General features: G+C 46.9%; 1 protein-coding gene across 9 annotated transcripts in view; it reads right to left on the bottom strand.

The window, feature by feature from the left end:
* Window positions 1–3,395: 3,395 nt before the first annotated feature.
* The window catches only part of BRD8 (bromodomain containing 8), a 21,630-nt gene continuing 6,145 nt past the window's right edge, over window positions 3,396–18,880 (bottom strand). For 4 of the 9 annotated variants that reach the window (XM_043520384.1, XM_038413887.1, XM_038413889.1 and 1 more), the window contains 16 exons: window positions 18,660–18,724; window positions 17,764–17,900; window positions 17,203–17,418; window positions 15,292–15,436; window positions 13,902–14,111; window positions 13,150–13,430; window positions 11,568–12,008; window positions 11,135–11,228; window positions 10,895–10,932; window positions 10,311–10,525; window positions 9,826–9,918; window positions 9,464–9,532; window positions 7,995–8,172; window positions 7,504–7,608; window positions 6,542–6,586; window positions 3,396–3,818 (listed from right to left, as the gene is read on the bottom strand). In XM_043520384.1, coding sequence (XP_043376319.1) covers window positions 3,759–3,818; window positions 6,542–6,586; window positions 7,504–7,608; window positions 7,995–8,172; window positions 9,464–9,532; window positions 9,826–9,918; window positions 10,311–10,525; window positions 10,895–10,932; window positions 11,135–11,228; window positions 11,568–12,008; window positions 13,150–13,430; window positions 13,902–14,111; window positions 15,292–15,436; window positions 17,203–17,418; window positions 17,764–17,900; window positions 18,660–18,724 — 2,392 coding nt within the window. In that variant the 3' untranslated portion in view covers window positions 3,396–3,758. Of the gene's footprint in view, window positions 3,819–4,229; window positions 4,405–6,541; window positions 6,712–7,503; window positions 7,609–7,994; window positions 8,173–9,463; window positions 9,533–9,825; window positions 9,919–10,310; window positions 10,526–10,894; window positions 10,933–11,134; window positions 11,229–11,567; window positions 12,009–13,149; window positions 13,431–13,901; window positions 14,112–15,291; window positions 15,437–17,202; window positions 17,419–17,763; window positions 17,901–18,659; window positions 18,725–18,880 lie in introns of those variants that run through there. The other 5 variants (XM_043520380.1, XM_038413893.1, XM_038413892.2 and 2 more) reach the window with 5 other exon arrangements.

The following is an 18,880-nucleotide window of genomic DNA, read 5'->3' as shown; positions in this document are numbered from 1 at the left end:
AACCTAACATTTAAATCAGCTTCTGTACCAAATGACTGGAGGATAGCTAATGTGATGCCAATTTTTAAAAAGGCGTCCAGAGGCGATCCTGGCAATTACAGGACAGTAAGCCTGACTTCAGTACCGGGCAAACTGGTTGAAACTATAGTGAACAAAATTGTCAGGCACAGAAATGAAGGAATAGTCAACATGGTTTTTGTAAAGGGAAATTATGCCTCGGCAATCTACTAGAATTCTTTGAGGGGGTCAACAAGCATGTGGACAAGGGTGATCCGTAGCTCACGAAAGCTTATGCTCAAATAAATTTGTTAGTCTCTAAGGTGTCACAAGTACTTCTTTTCTTTTTGCGAATACAGACTAACACGGCTGCTACTCTGAAACCAGTGGATATAGTGTACTTAGATTTTCAGAAAGCCTTTGACAAGGTCCCTCACCAAAGGCTCTTAAGCAAAGAAAGCAGTCATGGGATAAGAGGGAAGGTGCTCTCATGGATTGGTAACTGGTTAAAAGATAGGAAACAAAGGATAGGAATAAATGGTCAGTTTTCAGAATGGAAAGGGGTAAATAGTGATGTCCCCCATGGGTCTGTGCTGGGACCAGTCCTATTCAACATATTCAAAAATGAATTGGAAAAGGGGGTAAACCATGAGGTGGCAAAATTTGTAGATACAAAACTAGTCAAGATAGTTACGTCCCAGGCAGACTGCGAAGACCTACAAAAGGAACTCAAAACTGGGGGACTGGGCAACAAAATGGCAGATGAAATTCAAAGTTGATAAAAGCAAAGTAATGTACATTGGAAAACAATTTCAACTATACCTATAAAATGGAGTCTAAATTGGCTGCTACTACGCAACACAGAGCTTGGAGTCATTGTGGATAGTTCTCTGAAAACATCCACTCAAAGTGCAGCAGCAGTCAAAAAAGCAAACTGAATGTTGGGAATCATTAAAAAAGGGAGAGATAAGACAGAAAATACCATATTGCCTCTATATAAATCCATGGTACACCCACATCTTGAATACTCTGTGCAGATGTGGTTGCCCCATCTCAAAAAAGTTATATTGGAATTGGAAAAGCTTCAGACAAGGGCAACAAAAACGATTAGGGGTATGGAATGGCTGCCATATGAGGAGCGATTAATAAGACTGGGACTTTTCAGCTTGAAAAAGTTGTCGGGGGGGGGGGGGAAGAATACGATAGAGGTCTATAAAACCATGACTGGTGTGGAGAAAGTAAATAAGGAAGTGTTATTTACTCCTTCTCATCTCTCATTCTTCTGTTGTCACCAAATGAAACAGGCAGCAGGTTTCAAACAAAAAGGAACCATTTCTTCAAACAATGCAGTCAACCTGTGGAAATCCTTGCCCCAGGATATTGTGAAGGCCAAGACTATAACAGGGTTCAAAAAAGAACTAGATAAGTTCATGAAGGATAGGTCCATCAACGGATATTAGCCAGGATGGGCAGAGATAGTGTTGCTCACCTCAGTTTGCCAGAAGCTGGGAATGGGCAACAGGGGATGGATCACTTGATTACCTGTTCTGTTCATTCCCTCTGGGGCACCTGGCATTGCCTCTGTCAGAAGACAGGATACTGGGCTAGAGGGACCTTTGGTCTGACCCAGTATGGCCGTTCTTATGTTTAATAGATCTCAACAAGTAGTTGTCAATAGGGAATCGTTGACTGGTGGAGTTTCTATTGGGGTTCCACAGGGATTGGTACTTAGTTTGATGCTATTCAACATTTCATCAGTGATCTGGAAGCAAATATAAAAATCACAATTTTATAGATGACACAAAGATTGGTAGAGTAGTAAACAATGACAGGGTAGTGAAACAGACCCATCCAGATACCTCAGTAAGCTGGACCTATTCAAACAAAATGCATTTTAATATAGTCAAGTACAAAGTTGTACATCTGTGAACAAAGAATACAGGCCATACCTATAAAACGGGGGACCACACTGGAGGGTAGTCACTCTGCAAAGGACTTAAGAGTCATAGTGACAAGCAACTGACCATAAGCTTCCACTGCACTGCTATGGCAAAAAGGGCTAATGTGATACCTGATGCATCAACAGGGGAGTAGTAGTTATGAGATCTTGCCTCTACGTATGGCTTTGGTACCCATACTGGAATACCGTGCCAATTCTGGTGGCCATCTGTGCAAAAAGGATGTTGGGGAAAAAAAAAAAAAATGTAGAGGATGTATAAGAGAGCTATGAACATTTCCGGGCTGGAAAAATGCCTGAGCTCTTTGCCTCTCACTGTAAATCTGTTTAGTTTATCAAAAAGATTGAGTGGTGACAATTGTAATCTAAAAAGTACCTTCGAAGGGAGAATACACATGGATTCTAAAAGACTCTAATTTGAAAGAGATAGGCATAAAAAGGACCAATAGTTAGAAACTGCAGCCAGACAAATTCAGATTAGACAAATTTTAAACAGTGAGGCTGATTAACAATTAGAACTACCAACAGCAGTTGTAGATTTGCCCTCTCTTCAGGTCTTCAGATTAAGATTAGATGCCTTTCTGGAAGTTATACTTTAGTGAAACAAAATTATTTGATTCAGTATGGGGTAACCAGTGAAATATAGGTGGCCAGACTACATGATCTAGTGGTGTCTTCTGGCTTTAAATTCTTGACTCTCGGGTGGGGCTAGGGGAGGAATTGATTTAAGTACATTAACTTCAGCTACTTACCACGGTGTCTTCACTGCAATGTGTCAATGGGAGATGCTCTCCTGTCAAGTCCCCTTGCGCGTCTCGTTGAGGTGGAGTAATGGAGTTGATGCTAGAACGATTGGTGGTTGATTTATCGTGTTTGTACTAGAAATGATAAATCGACCCCCAATGGATCAATCGCTGCCCATCAATCCAGCAGGTAGCGTAGACAGGCCCTCTGGCTCCTGCATCCCTGGGTGAGAGGACTAAATACCCACCCTGTGTTTTGCACTGTAAGTGAGTAAAGCAGCCCATTCCCCTGCCTACTGCAAATTCAGGAAGCAGCAAGCCAAAACAAAACATGCAGAATTTACGGCCTATGGGATCACATGAGGAATGTACATTTACAGTGGGTAAGTCTCAAATTAGACTTTAAAGAGCCTCTGGTCTTCTTCATAAGAGCAAGGTCATATCCTGATGCATTTGTCTGAATTGCCTCTTTCCTACCACACTATGGTGCAACATTCTGGGCATTAGATGCTGTTCTCCAATCCAGAGGTGGCCACATTTCAGCCGCTAGTGGTACATGCAAATAACTGGAAAGTACTTCAGGATCCATGAATATGAGAAGTGCTATGTACATGATTCTAAATCAGTTTGATTTCCTTCAGAGGTCAGTGATTCACAAAGACCCGAGTCAATACAAACACATTACACAAACACAAACCCTGGATTCTCACCCATACTTTATTATACACATTTACACTTCACTAATAAAAATCTGTACACTTCACATTACAGTATGTCCTAGCCACCAGCTAGCTAGCTAACATTGGGACACAGACGTGGCCTGAAACTGCTGCCCTAGAACAGGCAGTGGGAGCTGCTCTTGCTTTCCAGAGAAGTTTCTTCAGCTTACACTTATCAGAGAGGACATTGTTTTCCCATGTAGATGAGCCAAGACAGTGGAACAGGCCTCAGCAAGAATCCTGCCTGCATTCAGCTCTTCCCCTATTCTGTGGGATGGGCAGGCATGGTGCTCACGCCTTGGCTCAAGATGCCAAGTAATGCCTTGCCTCCTGCCTACAGTCTTATTTCTTCATCTTCATGTCAGCCTCAATGGCACAGCGACGCCCTCGGGTTCCCCCATCCTAATCAAGAGGCAAACAAAAGGAAAAAGGTCCAGTATTAGCAAGGATGGAAAAAGCTTCCTTCCCTATTCAAGGAGCTGGGAAACTGCATAGATGGAAGACACAGCTGTCTCTGCTTACTGGAAGCTGGGGGAGGGAAGTACACTGCAGTCTGCTGTAAGATAGGCAGGGGAGACTTCCTTGAAGACCTTCCTACAAGAGTCAATGTGGGTCTAAATATATGACGTCCCACTGGGGACTCAGAATCCCAATGCCTCTATGGTCTACTGAAAGCAGGAAGAGACAAAAGTTCAGCTGCTTCTCACCTGGAGAGACAGGCTTTTGGGGGCCAATACAGTGCTGCTTTTCATTATGTGAAACATTCCAAATGAGCTGTTCAAGTGGGAAGAGGGGACTGCGGGCTAACATACCTGACCAGCTGCTCATCCCTATAGGAAGTGTTCCTCCAGCTTGGTGACCCTGGCTCTAGCTCCCTAGCTTCTCCGCACAGCTACTCTCCATGAGTGCAGGACAACTGGAGGGCTTCTTCTCATCGGATCCCTCTCCCTCTGGCTGACAAGCATTTCAGCAGAGGCAGCATCTCTATCTAACAGATGTGTGAGAAAACAAACCCTCAAAAACTTCTGTTCCCAGCTCAAGGGCTTGAGCTCCCAGGAAAGGAAGTGCTTTTCCAGGCTCTCCCAAATGACCAGAGTGGCACAGCAGGGGTGCCTGTAGAGGACTGTGATTGTTTCCTGAGCCATGAAACAAAGATCAGAGCAGATCCCCCCAGTCCTGTAGCCTGCTCTCAGTGCACACTGTCCTGGATGGGAGGAGGGGGGCGCCTATATATGAACGAACAGGTGTGAAATGTATAAGAATCTGCAGTGCTGCATTTGACCCATTGTAATAATCTGGGGTCTAGCAGGCCAATCCCAATGGGGAGCTCAACTGGGGAAGAGTGCATAAAGTTTATTAAATGTTCCAGTCCCCCATAAAAACTGTGTATAGGAAGAGGTACAAAACGGAGACAAAGACTGAATTAGTCTAAACAAAAAGGCCTACTGTATTACCATCATGTTTGGTAAACAAGAGTTTGGGACTGGAAATCAATGGACCAAAAATCGATGTGAGAGAAATTAGGCCTAAGTGGTGTACAAGACCACCAGGGTACCAGCTATTCTGCCCATCACTCCCTCTTGGGTCCTTCAAAAAGGGGCTGACAATGGGGAGAATCAAGCTGGCTGGCTGAAGGACCAGTGGACTGGTTGGTGCTTCACCATCATGGCTGCTGCTGCTGCCGCCGCCTCCTAGAACCCACTGTTACGTATGTGTCATCTTGATTCTGAGGGGTGTCCTGATCAGACCTGGCTAGAGAGGGACCCAAATTACACAGACCTCCACTGGCTCCAGCTAAATCCTAAACCCCACCTGCTATGGGAGATTTTGGTTCCTTTTGTCACTCCTCTCCTCAGGTATCCTTATCCTTCCCCCATCTTATTTCTTCTCTTTCCTATCCATCTCCTTTTGTCTTTTGTTTAACAGATTGGCTTCGCCGGCGAAGACTGCATGTTTTGTAACGCTGCGATCAAAAGGAGCTAAGAGCAATGCCCTAAACAGCCCAACAGAGGTACAAGTTTGCTAGGTTTTGGAATGGGTGATAAAGGCCACGTGCAGGACCTGTGTTTCTCTAGCAGAGAGGCAGCAAGTCAGTCAGCACCAGAAGCTGCATTTCCAGAGAGGCTGGTTCATACAGTGATCACAGAGCTATTCTAACCAGTATCTCCATGCACCCCAGCATCTTGAGTATTTGCCCCTCTTTTGACTTTGCTTTGGACAAGACACAGAGAGAGAAAAAAACAGCAAACAGGATTGGACTTTAAAAAAAGACAATTAACACCATTCTTTAATACCATATAAAAGACTGGCAGTTTTCCTTAAACGCTCTAGTGCTAAAGGGAAAGGAAATAGGGGATATTGTTAAACTGACAGCCCTACTCAATACTTAACATGTTTTTCCTTCTTTATTGCATCTTTAATAAAATGTTAAAAAGATTTTTAATGAACTAAGGTGGCCAAGGTCTCTGTTACACCCCAAGCCTTGTGTAACTGTTTAATATTGTACTATGACAGAGTCCCTTTAACACAGGGGTAGGCAACCTGTGGCACGCAAGTTGATTTTCAGTGGCACTCACACTGCCTGGGTCCTGGCCACCGATTTGGGGGGGGCTCTGCATTTTAAAATTTTAAATGAAGCTTGTTAAACATTTCACATACAATAGTTTAGTTATACATTATAGACTTCTAGAAAGAGACCTTCTAAAAGTGCATTACTGGCACACAAAACCTTAGAGTGAATAAATGAAGACTCAGCACACCACTTCTGAAAGGTTGCTGATCCCTGCTTTAACACTTTTTACTCTCTGGGCCCAAGTATTCCACAGAAAACAGCATAACAGATCTGTCTTCCCATTTACGTGGGGAGAAACTAAGGACAAAAATCATGGAGAAAAGAGAAGTAGATGACAGTGCTGCAACCCCGCAAACCAGAAGGAAAAGCAAAAGCCCCTCCCCACCCTGAGGACAATGGGAGAAGTCTCTTATTTGATGACCCTAGATGTACATCTACTAGTTTAACGCATTGCTACAATGCCACAGATTCTGTGACAGTGTCACAATCCCCCAGACAAGGAGCCAGCAGTACCTTCCAACTCAGTTACCTACCGCAGTCACTCAATACTTACAAAGAGAGAGAGAAGGAAGGCAGGAGAGCCCATGGGGACGCTGTCCTGTCAAAAGGCCAAAGAGATTTACTGATCAGATTGCACAGATATGAACATGCACACATCCTACAGAAGCCACACAACCTGCGTACTCAGAAAGGCAGAGAAGCAGGCACCCGGAAGTTTCCCTCCCGCAAGATATCACACAAACAAATTAGGGGAAAAGGACGGACCAGCAAGTGAGGATTCTGACAGCAAGAACGCTAGGACAAGAATTTCCCTTCACTTCACCATATTGTTTCCAATCAAAATCTGCTGTGTCCCAACACCACTTTGGAGCTCTGTGCACTCAGCCTCTATTTCCCACAGCAGCTATGTAGCTCCCAGATGACAGGATACATCAGTTGCTACCATATGAAATGATTTAATCAAGACCGGATGCCTAGCTAAGATACACATTACTTCAGCCACAAGTTAAGCTTGATGCAAGAATTATTGGGTGAGGTTGTCTGGCCTGCATTACACATGAGATCAGACTAGATGATCACAACAGTCTCTTCTGGGACCCCAAAATCGGCAAACCAGACCATCCAAGGGAGGGACACTGGATCATTTCTCCAGTTCTTGATTCTCCACCCCAATCTCCCTGCCAGGCAGGGACTCCTCCAAACAACCCCCTGGTTCTTTAAAGGTTTCAATTACTACTTTAATACAGACAAAAAGGACAGAACTATCACAATTGCTGGGGTGATTCACAAAAGTTATCGCTGTGGTAACCTACAGCTGCCACTTCTAAGCTAACTGAAGGTCACATTTCCAGAGAGGTTTGTTCACATAAGGATCTCAGAGCTAGTCTAACCCCAAGTGCATTCATGCACCCCAATGTCTGTTTAGGTGACCCTCTTCTGCAGCTCAGTAGGATCCTCCTGAAGGAATCACTTTCTTACACAGAAGCATAATCACCAGCCTTCTTTTCCCCTCACCTTCTCTGAAGCATCTTGTTTCCGAGTGGAATCTCGCCCACGCAGGCTCTTTGCACTGATCCCAGACTCTGATGTTTGCATGATCAGCTGCGTGGCCAGAAATTGCTGCATGAAACCACATATTCAGTTATTACTGTATCAAGTGAAACAAAGCTCAGTTAGTGGCATTACTCCCACAAACCACGAGGTTGAGAATGACCACTTTGGAGGGGGCTTCAATTTCTAGTTTGCTTCTCAGCATAAAGCTCCCCCCGAGCCCTAAAGGGCTACAAGTCATTCTGAGGGAGAGTAAAAAAGCCACACAAACTCATCAAGTTAACTTTAATTCCTATCAGCTGGGACTTGCCAACCCAGTGGGAGATTTTAAGAGGGCACAAAAAAGCAGCAGGCACTCAGAGCCGAGTAGCCTCTTTCTACAGATCTGCTCAGTACCTCCCATATCAAGTAGTGCGTAAGTTCTGTCCAACACTGCCCTCAGCTCAAGTCTTTACCTGGATCTGCTCCAAGACATCTCGCTGCATCTCCACAGCCATGTGGTATACATCGTGGTCAGAGCTGTTGTACATGACTGCATTCTGGAACATCAGCATGATGTCACGCTGGAACTCAGCTGTGGTTCGGATCAGCCCATTCTCAATATTTTTCTTAATGGTAGATAAATCCATTGGCCTGTGAATGAAATGCAGTTAGAAGCAGCAGCAAGAGAAACTAACATTGTCTATCCTCCACAACTCTTCTCTTCCTGAGAAGCTTGGTCTAGATAATCAGTCCCCTGCACCCGTGGCAGGACTAGACTTTGTGACCTCTCAAGGTTCCTCCCAGTTCTATGATTCTATGTCAGGAATCCAATAACTCCAGCTAGTCTGTCTAGCACCATCATGGTCAAACAGGCCTTCCCTGACATCAATGGTTCCAGACTCAAGACAGGAAGTGAGATGAGACACTATCTTCTGAATGGGTTCAAAGAGAGTGTTAATCTTTAGCAACTCTGGGGCTGTACTGTGGGGTGCCCAGAGGTGTTTGCTCCTGACATTAATGGGAGGGGAGCTAGTGCAGAGCCCACAGATAGTGCATGAGGCACTGCTTGAGCTGGCAGGTGGTTCTAGTAATATATTTGGAGAGACAGTTGCCTGGCAGTATGTAGATGACAGAAGATCAGCTCTTTAAAGGAGCTGAGGGGTGTGGTGGGGTGTCGCTAACCCGTCATGGGGATGGTATGAGGAGGTTGCCTATAATGGCATATGGCTCATCCACGACTGCTAACTGCAAGCATCTCCAGTGGCTGGAGACAGCATACTTGGGGGGGAGGGCTCTGAATTACTACAAATAATTCTTTACCAGATGTCTGGCTGGTGGTCTTGCCACATGCTCAGGATCTAAGTGATCGCCCTATTTGGGGTAGGAAGGAATTTTTCCCCAGATCAGATTGGCAGAGATCCTGAGCGGTTGTCACCTCCTCTCTGCAGGGTGGGGCTTGGGTCACTTGCAGGTTTGAACTAGAGTAAATGATGGATGCTCTGAAACCTAGAGTCTTTAAATCAAGACTTGAGGACTCAAATAGCTTAGCCAGAATTTATGGGCCCATTACAGAAGTGGGTAGATGAGGTTCTGTGACCTTTAATGTGCAGGTGAGACTAGATGATGAAAATAAATGTATAGACTTTAAGGCCAGAAGGGACTAATTTGGGACAGAAGGGTAACAGCCATTTACTGTACCACTCACACACTGTTCTAAACATGACTGCTGTGCACCCCATCCAGTCTGAGAACAGAGACTCTTCTGTAAATGAAGATGTACCTGTCCTGGGGAAGCCTTTTTCTCACTGACTGACAATGGTAATGAGCTTCTTTTCCCACCTTGCAATCTGACTGTGCGCCGAGGCTTAGTAATCCCCTGCCAGAGACTCCAATACAGACACATCAGACAAAATCTGATGGCAACGACAGCTGGGCCACTTACCTCTGCACAATACTGTGGTAGCCTGGTGCTATATCATCGGTCACAGGCTGTAGGAAGACATTAGCATATCTGCAGGGAGAAGAAGGCAACTGTGAGCAGTCAGTCTCCTCGCTGGTAACAGAGTGAGCACCTGGTCTGAGGCTGGAGCATGCTCTGCCAGACAGAACCACTAAGCACTTGTTTCACACACAGATGCCCTTCTGGTCAACCACCACCAGACAGATGTGGGGAGTGGAGAGTCCCCCACCCAAGCACTAGTAGAGACCAACCTGGGGAACAGGAGAGCAAATAATTCCCCTCTTCAGCTTGCTGGGCACAGGCCCCAACTACCTACCAGTCCACATAGGATCAAGTTCACTTACCTGTGATTGGCTGCTGCTCTCCAAACTAGCATAATAGCTTTTTTCCAGATCTTCTGGGCTTGAATCGCTTCCTGGTCCTCACTGCAAACAGAGCTAAGGAGATAAGGATGACTGTCAGAGCGGGATGCACTAGAGCCCCTAGCCAAATGCACAGGGTCATTGCCAGGTGCAAGACTGCTTTCAACAAGCTCCAACTCTGCACTGCGGCAGTGGCCTAAGTTCAGGCAGCCCTGGATCTACGCGCATTGCTCCGTGCAAGCCAAAGGAAAGGAAGCCACACCTGTCTCCTGTGAGCTGGCTCGATGGAGTTGTCTGCACAATGCTCCTGGGAGTAAGGAGACCACAGGAGCCAGACAGATCAACAGCTAATCTCCACCACAGGCCCAATCAGCCAGCAACACATAGAAATAGATAATCTGATACTCTTTCCCCAGCATGGACTAAGATTTGCATTGTGGGTGGCTGAAGGTTTCACTGATACTCACAACTGCGAGGAGGCAGGGCTGCTGGGGATGGAATCAGCTAGTGTGTGTGACTGCAAAGGTGCATTATGGATACTGAAGCCATCATCACTCTCACTCACGGGGGGCTCATTATCCATTTCCGATAGGTACCCCTCACCCTGGTCTTCCTCCTTGGGCTCCTCCAGACTGGCAGCCTCACTGGCACCATCCTCATCATCATCTTCACCCTGAGCATCCTGAGATACAGGATCAAATTCCATCAATTTACCTGATCAAAATGCAGCTATCAGTAACAATGCCTGTGTCACAGCCTTCAAAAAGATGACTGTTTCAGTAAGCAGAGTGTATCACAGCTGCTAGCCAGTTCTAGGGGCATTTGCACAAACACTTAAATCCTTGCCACAAAGCATTACAAGGGCCTAGAGGAACTCACTCGAAGCTACAGATAGCAGATGCAGATACATACTGGCGCCCTCTCCTACTCAGGACTGGGGGTGGGGTGGGGGTCTGGTTTTCCTCTCCACTGTGTGGGAGCCGAGAGGCAGCAACATCATAATGGTATCAAACTCATTTTAACCACTGCACTCAAGTTCAAGGCCAATTACCTTCCCAAAAACAGCTCGGGTCTCTTCCTTCATTGACTCTGGGAAGAAAAGAAAGAGCGAAATTTTTATTTCCAGGAGCAGTTTTTAGAACTTCCCCTCCTGTACAAGTACCCTCCCATTCCAAATTAATTATTCCCTATTTCTGCATAGATTATCTTCACCCCCATGCTGAACCAGACCACACTAGCTGAATGGACTTTAAAGTTGCAGGTAAAAGATATCCTAGCCCAGTTAAATTACCTGACAGCTCAAATTTGTGCTGAACATCAGCCTGTGAGGAGTCGTCACTTGCATTTAGGACATGTGGAGGGGATGAATCATCATCAGGTGGTATCTGGAGGGAAAAGAAATGCATAAAATTTAAGTATCTCACTATCCCAAACCCAGTCCCCGACAGTGGGTTTTCACAGAATGCCAGGACAACAGCAATTCTGCACATGGACTGGCAGCAGACAGCGCAAAGATCTATTATACATTGAGGGCTTCCAAGATCTAGCACAGCAATAATCATAACCCACAAGGAAAGAGAGTCACTACTCTGCTCCAAGTGTACTCACTGAAGAAACATCTCCAGAGAAGGAATGGACCCCTGGTTTGAACTGGTTTTCCTTGCCTGACAACTGTTACCTGCTTTCAACCACACCAGTCCAACACAGCATCCCCACCTATGTACCTCTATCTTCACCGTACTGTGTGTTGCTGCTTCTCCCTTGGCTGATTCTGTCTCTGTTTCAGAGTTCTCTCCCACAACAGCAGCTGCTTTCTGCTGCCCCTCTGTCTCTTGACTCCTGAGCTCAGGTGTTTCTGCTATTTGCAGGGCTCCTGCAGAGTTCAATTCGTTCTGCTCCAGCTCTGCAGATTCCGTCTTTATTTCTGACCCCAGCTCCCCAATGCTTATTAGGTCTTGGATTTCCTTGGCCTCTGGTTCGTCACAGTCTCGCCTCTCCTGCTTCACAGTCACTGCCACATGGGGGATCTGTGCCTGTTTCTCGTGGTCCTGCTGAATCGGATGCTCCCATGGGCCAGTCAAGGCCTGAGGGTCATCAGTCTCTTCGCAGAAAGACAAAGCAGCTTCAACTGCTGCTACATCCAGGACTTCGGGATGGTCATCTACCTTTACCGAAACAGAGGCAGCAGCACAAGCAAAGGTCAGCAAGGAGAGCAGAACCCCTGCACTGGTTCAGCCAGAGAGCCCTTCCCGCCCCAAATACATCTCTATCTAACAGGCCAGGGTCACAGTGACCCAGAGCTGAGAAAGCTGCAATGGCTTCATCAGTTTAATTCCTAAATAATAAACCAGCATGCATGGGCAGCGGGTATCCTAGGTAGGGGTAGGCTGTGCCTCCCCACACAGCCTAATGTGGCCCCACCCACAGGCCAGGCCCCTTCTTCCTGCAGTTCAACACTGCTCTGGCTGGCCCAGCCTGGTTGGCCTGCCTCCTGCAGGGATTCAGGGTGGCTGGGGCTGTGCCTGGCCTGGTGCTCTGGGGTCTTGCCCCTGGCTGCCCAGCACTGGGGGCTGTGTGGGAGTGCTCTTGGCTCGGGAAGGGGGGCAGAAGGGGAGGGGCTAGCCACCCCCAAAGGGCTGGGTCACTGGCCGCCCATGCTAACATGGCTTCCCAAAACCATATGAGCTGGCTGTTAAAACAGGAATATTAAGGAGCTGGGAAGAGCCATTACTGAGAAGACATTAACAGGTCCTGACACTCATGGACAGGCCACATATATTGTGTCTTCAGATGGGTAATCCCCCACTTTGGGCCAAGTACATCACAGATTGCTAGCAATGATTAAAGTTTTACTACTAGCCACTCAGTACCAGGTTCCTTGGTCTTGTCAAGTACTGAATGATATTGAAAAATAGGATTTGCCTGTACTTGTGGCCCAGGAGACTCCTTGGCAGAGCTTGGGGCCTTCATGCTCACAAACATGGGGCTTCTGGGACTACACAGTGCTAGTCGCACTTATCTGTTTGCCTGTCAGGGATCTGTTCCCCATTCAATGTTGGTGCCATCTGAAACCCAAGAGGGTTTCCTCCGAGTGCAACACCACACCACACAGCTGTTGCCAGCGTACTAGGGGGTTGCCAGGGGACTGGAACTTAATTTGGACAGAGAGTGAGGAAATAGGCAGGTGAAGATTGTTGAATGAGCAAGAAATACTTACTAATCTTGCTTCTGTGTAAGAATTGAGATAAATACATCCAGGCCCTGGAGAGAAATACAGTTGGCTTCCCAGCCTGCTTTGACATTTACCTTGTCCTCAATGATGGCTATAATATCTCCAACAGTTTCAAAGTCCAGCTCTTCCCCAGTATAGGAGACTGCAATGTCCATCTTCTCAGCGAGATCCAGGTCTTCTTTTCCATCCATGCTGTGATCTTTGGAAGGCCCAGCAGCACTGCCAGTACCAGTACCCAGACACTCCTTCTTGATGGAATCAATGATCATGGAGATTTCACTGCTGTCCATAGACACTGTCACTGCGTGGGGATCAGACACTGCCTCCATGGAAACACAAGTGTCTGACTGGCTCACTGGATAAGGATAAGAGAGTGACAATTCAGAGACCAATTAGGTGAAAGCCTGCCAGCATCAGTGACCATTAAGGTGGAAAAGTGAAGCAGCCTCTCTCACATAGCCCAAGCCCACCCACAGCAGTTTGGCCAAAAAAGAAAGACACACACAGGGCAATTTGCTTGCTACCCAATAATGGATGCAAATCAGGAACCTAGTTCTTGCATCATGATCCAGCACACTATGCCAGCAGCCAGACCACCCAGCATATTCCCTTGTAAACCCCATCCAGCACCTCTCCTCAGGAACCCCAGCTCAGCCACCCATCTAGGAATCAGCTTTACATTCCCATGCTCCCTTGTCCCCTTCTGGAAACCAGCATCTGAAGTGAGGTAGAAGCCCCAGCTCACATCTCCCTATCTGTTTGAGCCTATGGGAAGCGCTGCTTTCAAGTACTAAGCCACCCATGAGTGCGTAGCTCAGGAACGCACCTGTCGCTACGCTTTGTGGAGTTGCAGCTGGTGGCACAACGGATGGCGCTGACAGCGTGGGCATCATGGCAATGGTTGCCTGGGACACAGACTCTACAGGGGGTGGCAGGAGTTTAGCTGGAGCTTCGCTGGCAACAGCAGAGAAGGAAGCAAGAGGTGTGGTGAACTGTGCAGGACCAGCTTCTAGAAGCCGAGAAAGAGTAGGAGCACCTGACAGAGTACAAGAGGGAAAAAGCACATGAGCAAGAAGCAACAGCCATTGAGCTTTCCAATGCAATCATCAGACTTCACTGACTGCTCCCTCCTGAGGCCAAGGTACTGTAAATGACCTATGGACAGAGAGCACCATGCTGGTAGACTGTGTCAGAAATGCATGACTCTGAGGTATGCAGTCTGAGCCAGAACCATGCAGAGACTATGGGAACACCATGAGTTTAATGTAAAGAGACTGCAGAGGCTACACCACACATGCAAAAGATGTTAAGGGCCCTCTTTAAAAAACTTGCTGCAAATAGAGAGCCACATGATGTGAACTAGGAAGAATGCAGTTCACCATGATCAGAGTGAGGGAAGAATAAAAGAGGGAGGTTCTCTTTGCAAATTAGCCCTGACAGCTGCCTCCTGGTTCAAGGGCTGCTATGTATCTTAAGTCCTACTTCCAGCACGAATTTACTGAATCACTTCAGCTCCGATAGCAGGATTCAAAAGTTCAGACATTCAGAAAGCAGAATGAGAACATTCACATTGGATAGGATAAAACCATGTATAAAAGGCATAACCTCTCCTGCTTCAGAAAGCAGGAAAAAAACAGTAACTGGCTGAGGGCAGGAAGAAAGCTTCCCATGGACAGGTTGTTCTGTAACTGTTCACTGCAGATATTCTTGCACCTTTTTGTCTAACTGTTCACCTGGCCCTCAGCACCATAATATCCAAATGTCTCACAATAATTAGTGGGTTTTTTCCCCCAATCACAATACCTCAGAACTGAGGCAAAGGGCAGATTAAATGACTTGCCAAAGTTTACAAGAAATCCATAGCTGAACCAGGTTTCCTATCTACTAGACCATCCTCCCTATCCTGAAGCTTCTGGTGTTGGCCATTGTTAGAGACAAGAGACCAGACTACAAGACTATGATCTGATCCAGCCTGGCAATTCCTATCATCCAATGTTTTTGCAGCTTCTCTCTCTGCCAGGATTAGAGTCATTTTAAAGAAAGCAAAGAAGTGTCAATGGATTTCTTAATGGAATGTGATGAGCAGACAGCCTGGCTGTCTTTGGTCCCATTCTGAAAAGGGCTTGTTATAGAACCGTCTATGCAACTATATTTTGCAGACCAAAGCCTCAGATGCCCCAGAAGAGAGAACTATGAAGAGAGTCTGTGTGGGTTACCTGAAGCAGCAGGGGATGCAGGGACAGCACCAGATGCCAACTGCATTTCCCCACCATGCAGCACTGGAAGGACCCCTCCTACCTCCAGGAGTATTCCTGAGCTATTCATGTGACCAGAAGTCACTGCCATCTCGCTTTCGCCAACCTACCAAAGGAGGACACAGATGAAGCTCCTGGGCTGGAGACATGTTCACATCACTGATTCTCCCCTAGATATGCACCCCGTTAATATTCCACCAATCTGTGAATCAGAGCCTCTTCTACACATTTACACCCAGTCCAGCCCCTGACTGAGGTGCATTTTGCTTTGACACACAAACATGGCTGGATGAAATATTTGATTACAATCATTTGAAACAGATGCCATGGAAGTCGGATTGAGTGCATTATTTGCTGTGCTCTAGTCCCTCTACCCAAGGATCCCAAATTGCTTTACAAATATCAGTATTTAATCTCATCCCCTAAGTGGCCGGGAAATAGCCTCGCTTTGCAGGTGGGGAAACTGGGGCAGTGAGAGGGGCAGTAACTGGCTCATCGTGTAACCTCGAGCAAATGACAGAATTGAAAATAGATGCCAAATGGCATTGTTAATGCAAGAAACCCCCTATAATACTTAAACTGCCACACGCCTTACCCGGTTTTCCCCATACCTTAAGTTGGCATACTGCTGGATGAGAACTCCAGAGAACAGCACGGAAGCGTTACCCAAACCAACTGCATTTCTGCAAGTGGAGGGGACTGGAAGTGAGGCTGCAGCAACACCTGCCTCTCTGATTGAGGTTGTCCTACCCCTTTCTCTAAGCCTCTCACTTCTTTGCGAGCCAAACTTCTCCGCACCTGTCAGAAGTCCTCAGCCTCACTGGCCACCCATCTACATGAGGGACAGTTTTTTGAAGTTTCCCATATTAACACCTATTTAGCTCCACCAGGGTTAACATTAGGAATCAAAGAGGAGACAGGCTGATGGTTGCTGACTCCATTTTCAGAACAGATCTAAGAGACAAGTTACTGAAGAGTGTCAACAACTGGTTGTCCCTCTAATACTAGGGCTCCCAACATCACTAACACCAGTAGGGTTGAACTGGTGTTAGCAACAGTGGTGATTTTAACAACTGTCTTGGCTATGGACATGAGCCATTGAGGGATAAGTCCAGGACAGAACAAACCAGTCTGAACCCTGGTCTCAGTTTTTAAATGCATAAAGGGCATTTGTTTGACCTCCCTACTTATAAAAGTTAACCTGATTTTTGTTGAAAATTAAAATTCAACTTTGGGCTGAGATGCGGACAAGCAGATACAGATACAAGGCCTCCAAGTAGACTAACTCTAATCTCCCTTCTGAGTGCAGTGTCACTCAATAGCAGTCTGCTACTCCAATTCTTCAGGTTCCAAAGGAGACAGTTCGTTTTCAGCGGGCTTGTCTTCACTACCAGGGTAAGTTGGCCTAAGTTGCACTACTCCAGCTATGTGAATAATGTAGCTGAAGTTGACACAGCTTAGGTTGACTTATTGCGGTGTCCACACTGCGCTGCATCAACAGGAGAAGCTCTCCAATCGACTTACCAAGGAGGTGGAATACCAGGGTTGACCAGAGCGCACTCTGCCATTGATTTAGTTGGTCTTCACTAGACCCGCTAAATCAACAACCGCTGCATCGATTGCAGCAGCTGATAGCGAAGACAAGCCCCAAGTTACCCAACCTCTTCAGTCCTGAATTCACAGTACCACAAGGAAAAAGTTCCACCTTTGTGGCTCACAGGGTTTAATGACAGCTTTAGAATTTTCCCTGTGCTGGAATCTTGCAAGATCTGGATAGTTTTTTGAAGCCTTTTACAGCTCCCCTATTCAGTGCGAGAGCCTGAAGCATAAATTCATCAGTATGCTCGTATATGTGAGCAGAATGCTCCATACCAGCCTGGGGCTTGTGGGGAGGAGGCTGCCCTTCTTCAGTAGCTCCGAGAGCAGAGGGGAAGGAGGCGGAGTTGCTTTCTGTCCTAGTATCTTTTTCTGGGGTGAATCATCAGTGACTGGGGTTATGGGGACATCCAGGGGAGCTGAGCCTGGAGGGGTGTCAGGGATCCCAATGAAGGAGGCAACTGGGGTGCTGGGCAATGTCCCTGGAGTTACCTGAGAAAGAGAAAAACCACACTGTTCAAAGCCACACCTTCACCATACTGACTAGACCCACTTATCCCTTCCCCCAAGGCCACTGACCCAGCACACCCCAGGGACCTGCTCCATTCATTCACTGCACTGCTCCAGACATGTGCCTTCACCTTTTCACTCCCTGCCTTTGCCCCAGATATCTGCTCCACTACCTCATCACGGACACTGAAGGGAATTTGTATCCTGGATAACATTGCACACTGGCCATACTACAGCACTAAGATAGGGCAAGGCAAGGTGCCCTTCCAAGCTGCACAGAGCTCCCCAGTCCCTGCTGCTTTCTCTTACCATGGGAAGAATCCTTACCCCTGGGCTGGTCTCCTCCATAGCTTGCTGAGACAAGTCCCCCAGAGCATAGTCTCTTCCAGGGGAGGATGAGCCTGCAGGAGAGCGGACCATCACACAAGTCAGCCTTCGTGGGGGGTTCTTAACTGCCTGACGAGCTGGAAGAAAATTGAAAGGAAGTGAGACCTCAAGGCTCCAGCTGGGAGGAAAACTTCCTTGGAATCAGTTCTGCTTCTGGCCTAGCAGACACCACCAAATCAACCACTTCAGTTACAGTGATTGCCACAGAGTCACCTAATTCAACTCCTGCACAACAGCAAGGCTGACCATCATATGCCATCCCTAATGAATGGCTGATAGATCCCTGCTTTGAACCTGCCCAGTGGCAGGGTCTGCACAAGCTCCTCTAGCACTGGTTCCATGGCTGAACTGTCCCGAAAGCTACTAAGTTGTTCTGAATATTTAACCCATCTTTCTGCTGCTGCACCTTCAGGAATGAATGGAAGTTTTATCTTCCATAACTAGTGAGAGTCTTATTCCTGATCTATTTCTAATATTCCTTATCAGGCCATTCTCCTGCTTCCCCTCAGGTGCCTTTTCTGCAAATGAGTGTATCCAGCTCTCCCCCTTGCCTACTGGGGCATTTTTACTTTATGGGTTCTTCTTTGAACTCTCCTCATTTTGCACTTTTACAATATGGTGTTGAAAACCGTGTGCATCCCTCTTCCTCCTAACCCTGAGCCAAGGAGAGCAGAGTGTCCAGGTTCTTCTTACCTGGGCCTCTGCAGGCTCCTCCCTTTCTCAGGGCTGGATCCTAACCAGCCTTAAATTCACCCCAGATTTTTTTTTTTAAAATAAGCAAGAGCTCTATGTGTGCATGTGCAGGGGTGGGGGGAACAAACATAGTCCCATCTCACCCTGATAAGCAGCATCTGTAGCCTTCCTTTTCACCTCTGCCTCCTCTTCTTCCATTTTTTTCTTCCTGAACAAAGTAAACAAAGTACTTGGTGGCACAATGCCCCTGGGACCCAAAAGCCACCTGGTGCCTCCCCCACGGCCAGCAGGTCAGACACCTGATCCATAGTCTTCATATGTCAATGAAACATCCCTCCTAGCTAAGGCCCGATTGCCCTGAGCA

Source organism: Dermochelys coriacea, chromosome 8 (assembly GCF_009764565.3).
Source record: "Dermochelys coriacea isolate rDerCor1 chromosome 8, rDerCor1.pri.v4, whole genome shotgun sequence".
Taxonomy (NCBI): domain Eukaryota; kingdom Metazoa; phylum Chordata; order Testudines; family Dermochelyidae; genus Dermochelys; species Dermochelys coriacea.
This window is presented reverse-complemented; position numbering and strand designations above follow the sequence as displayed.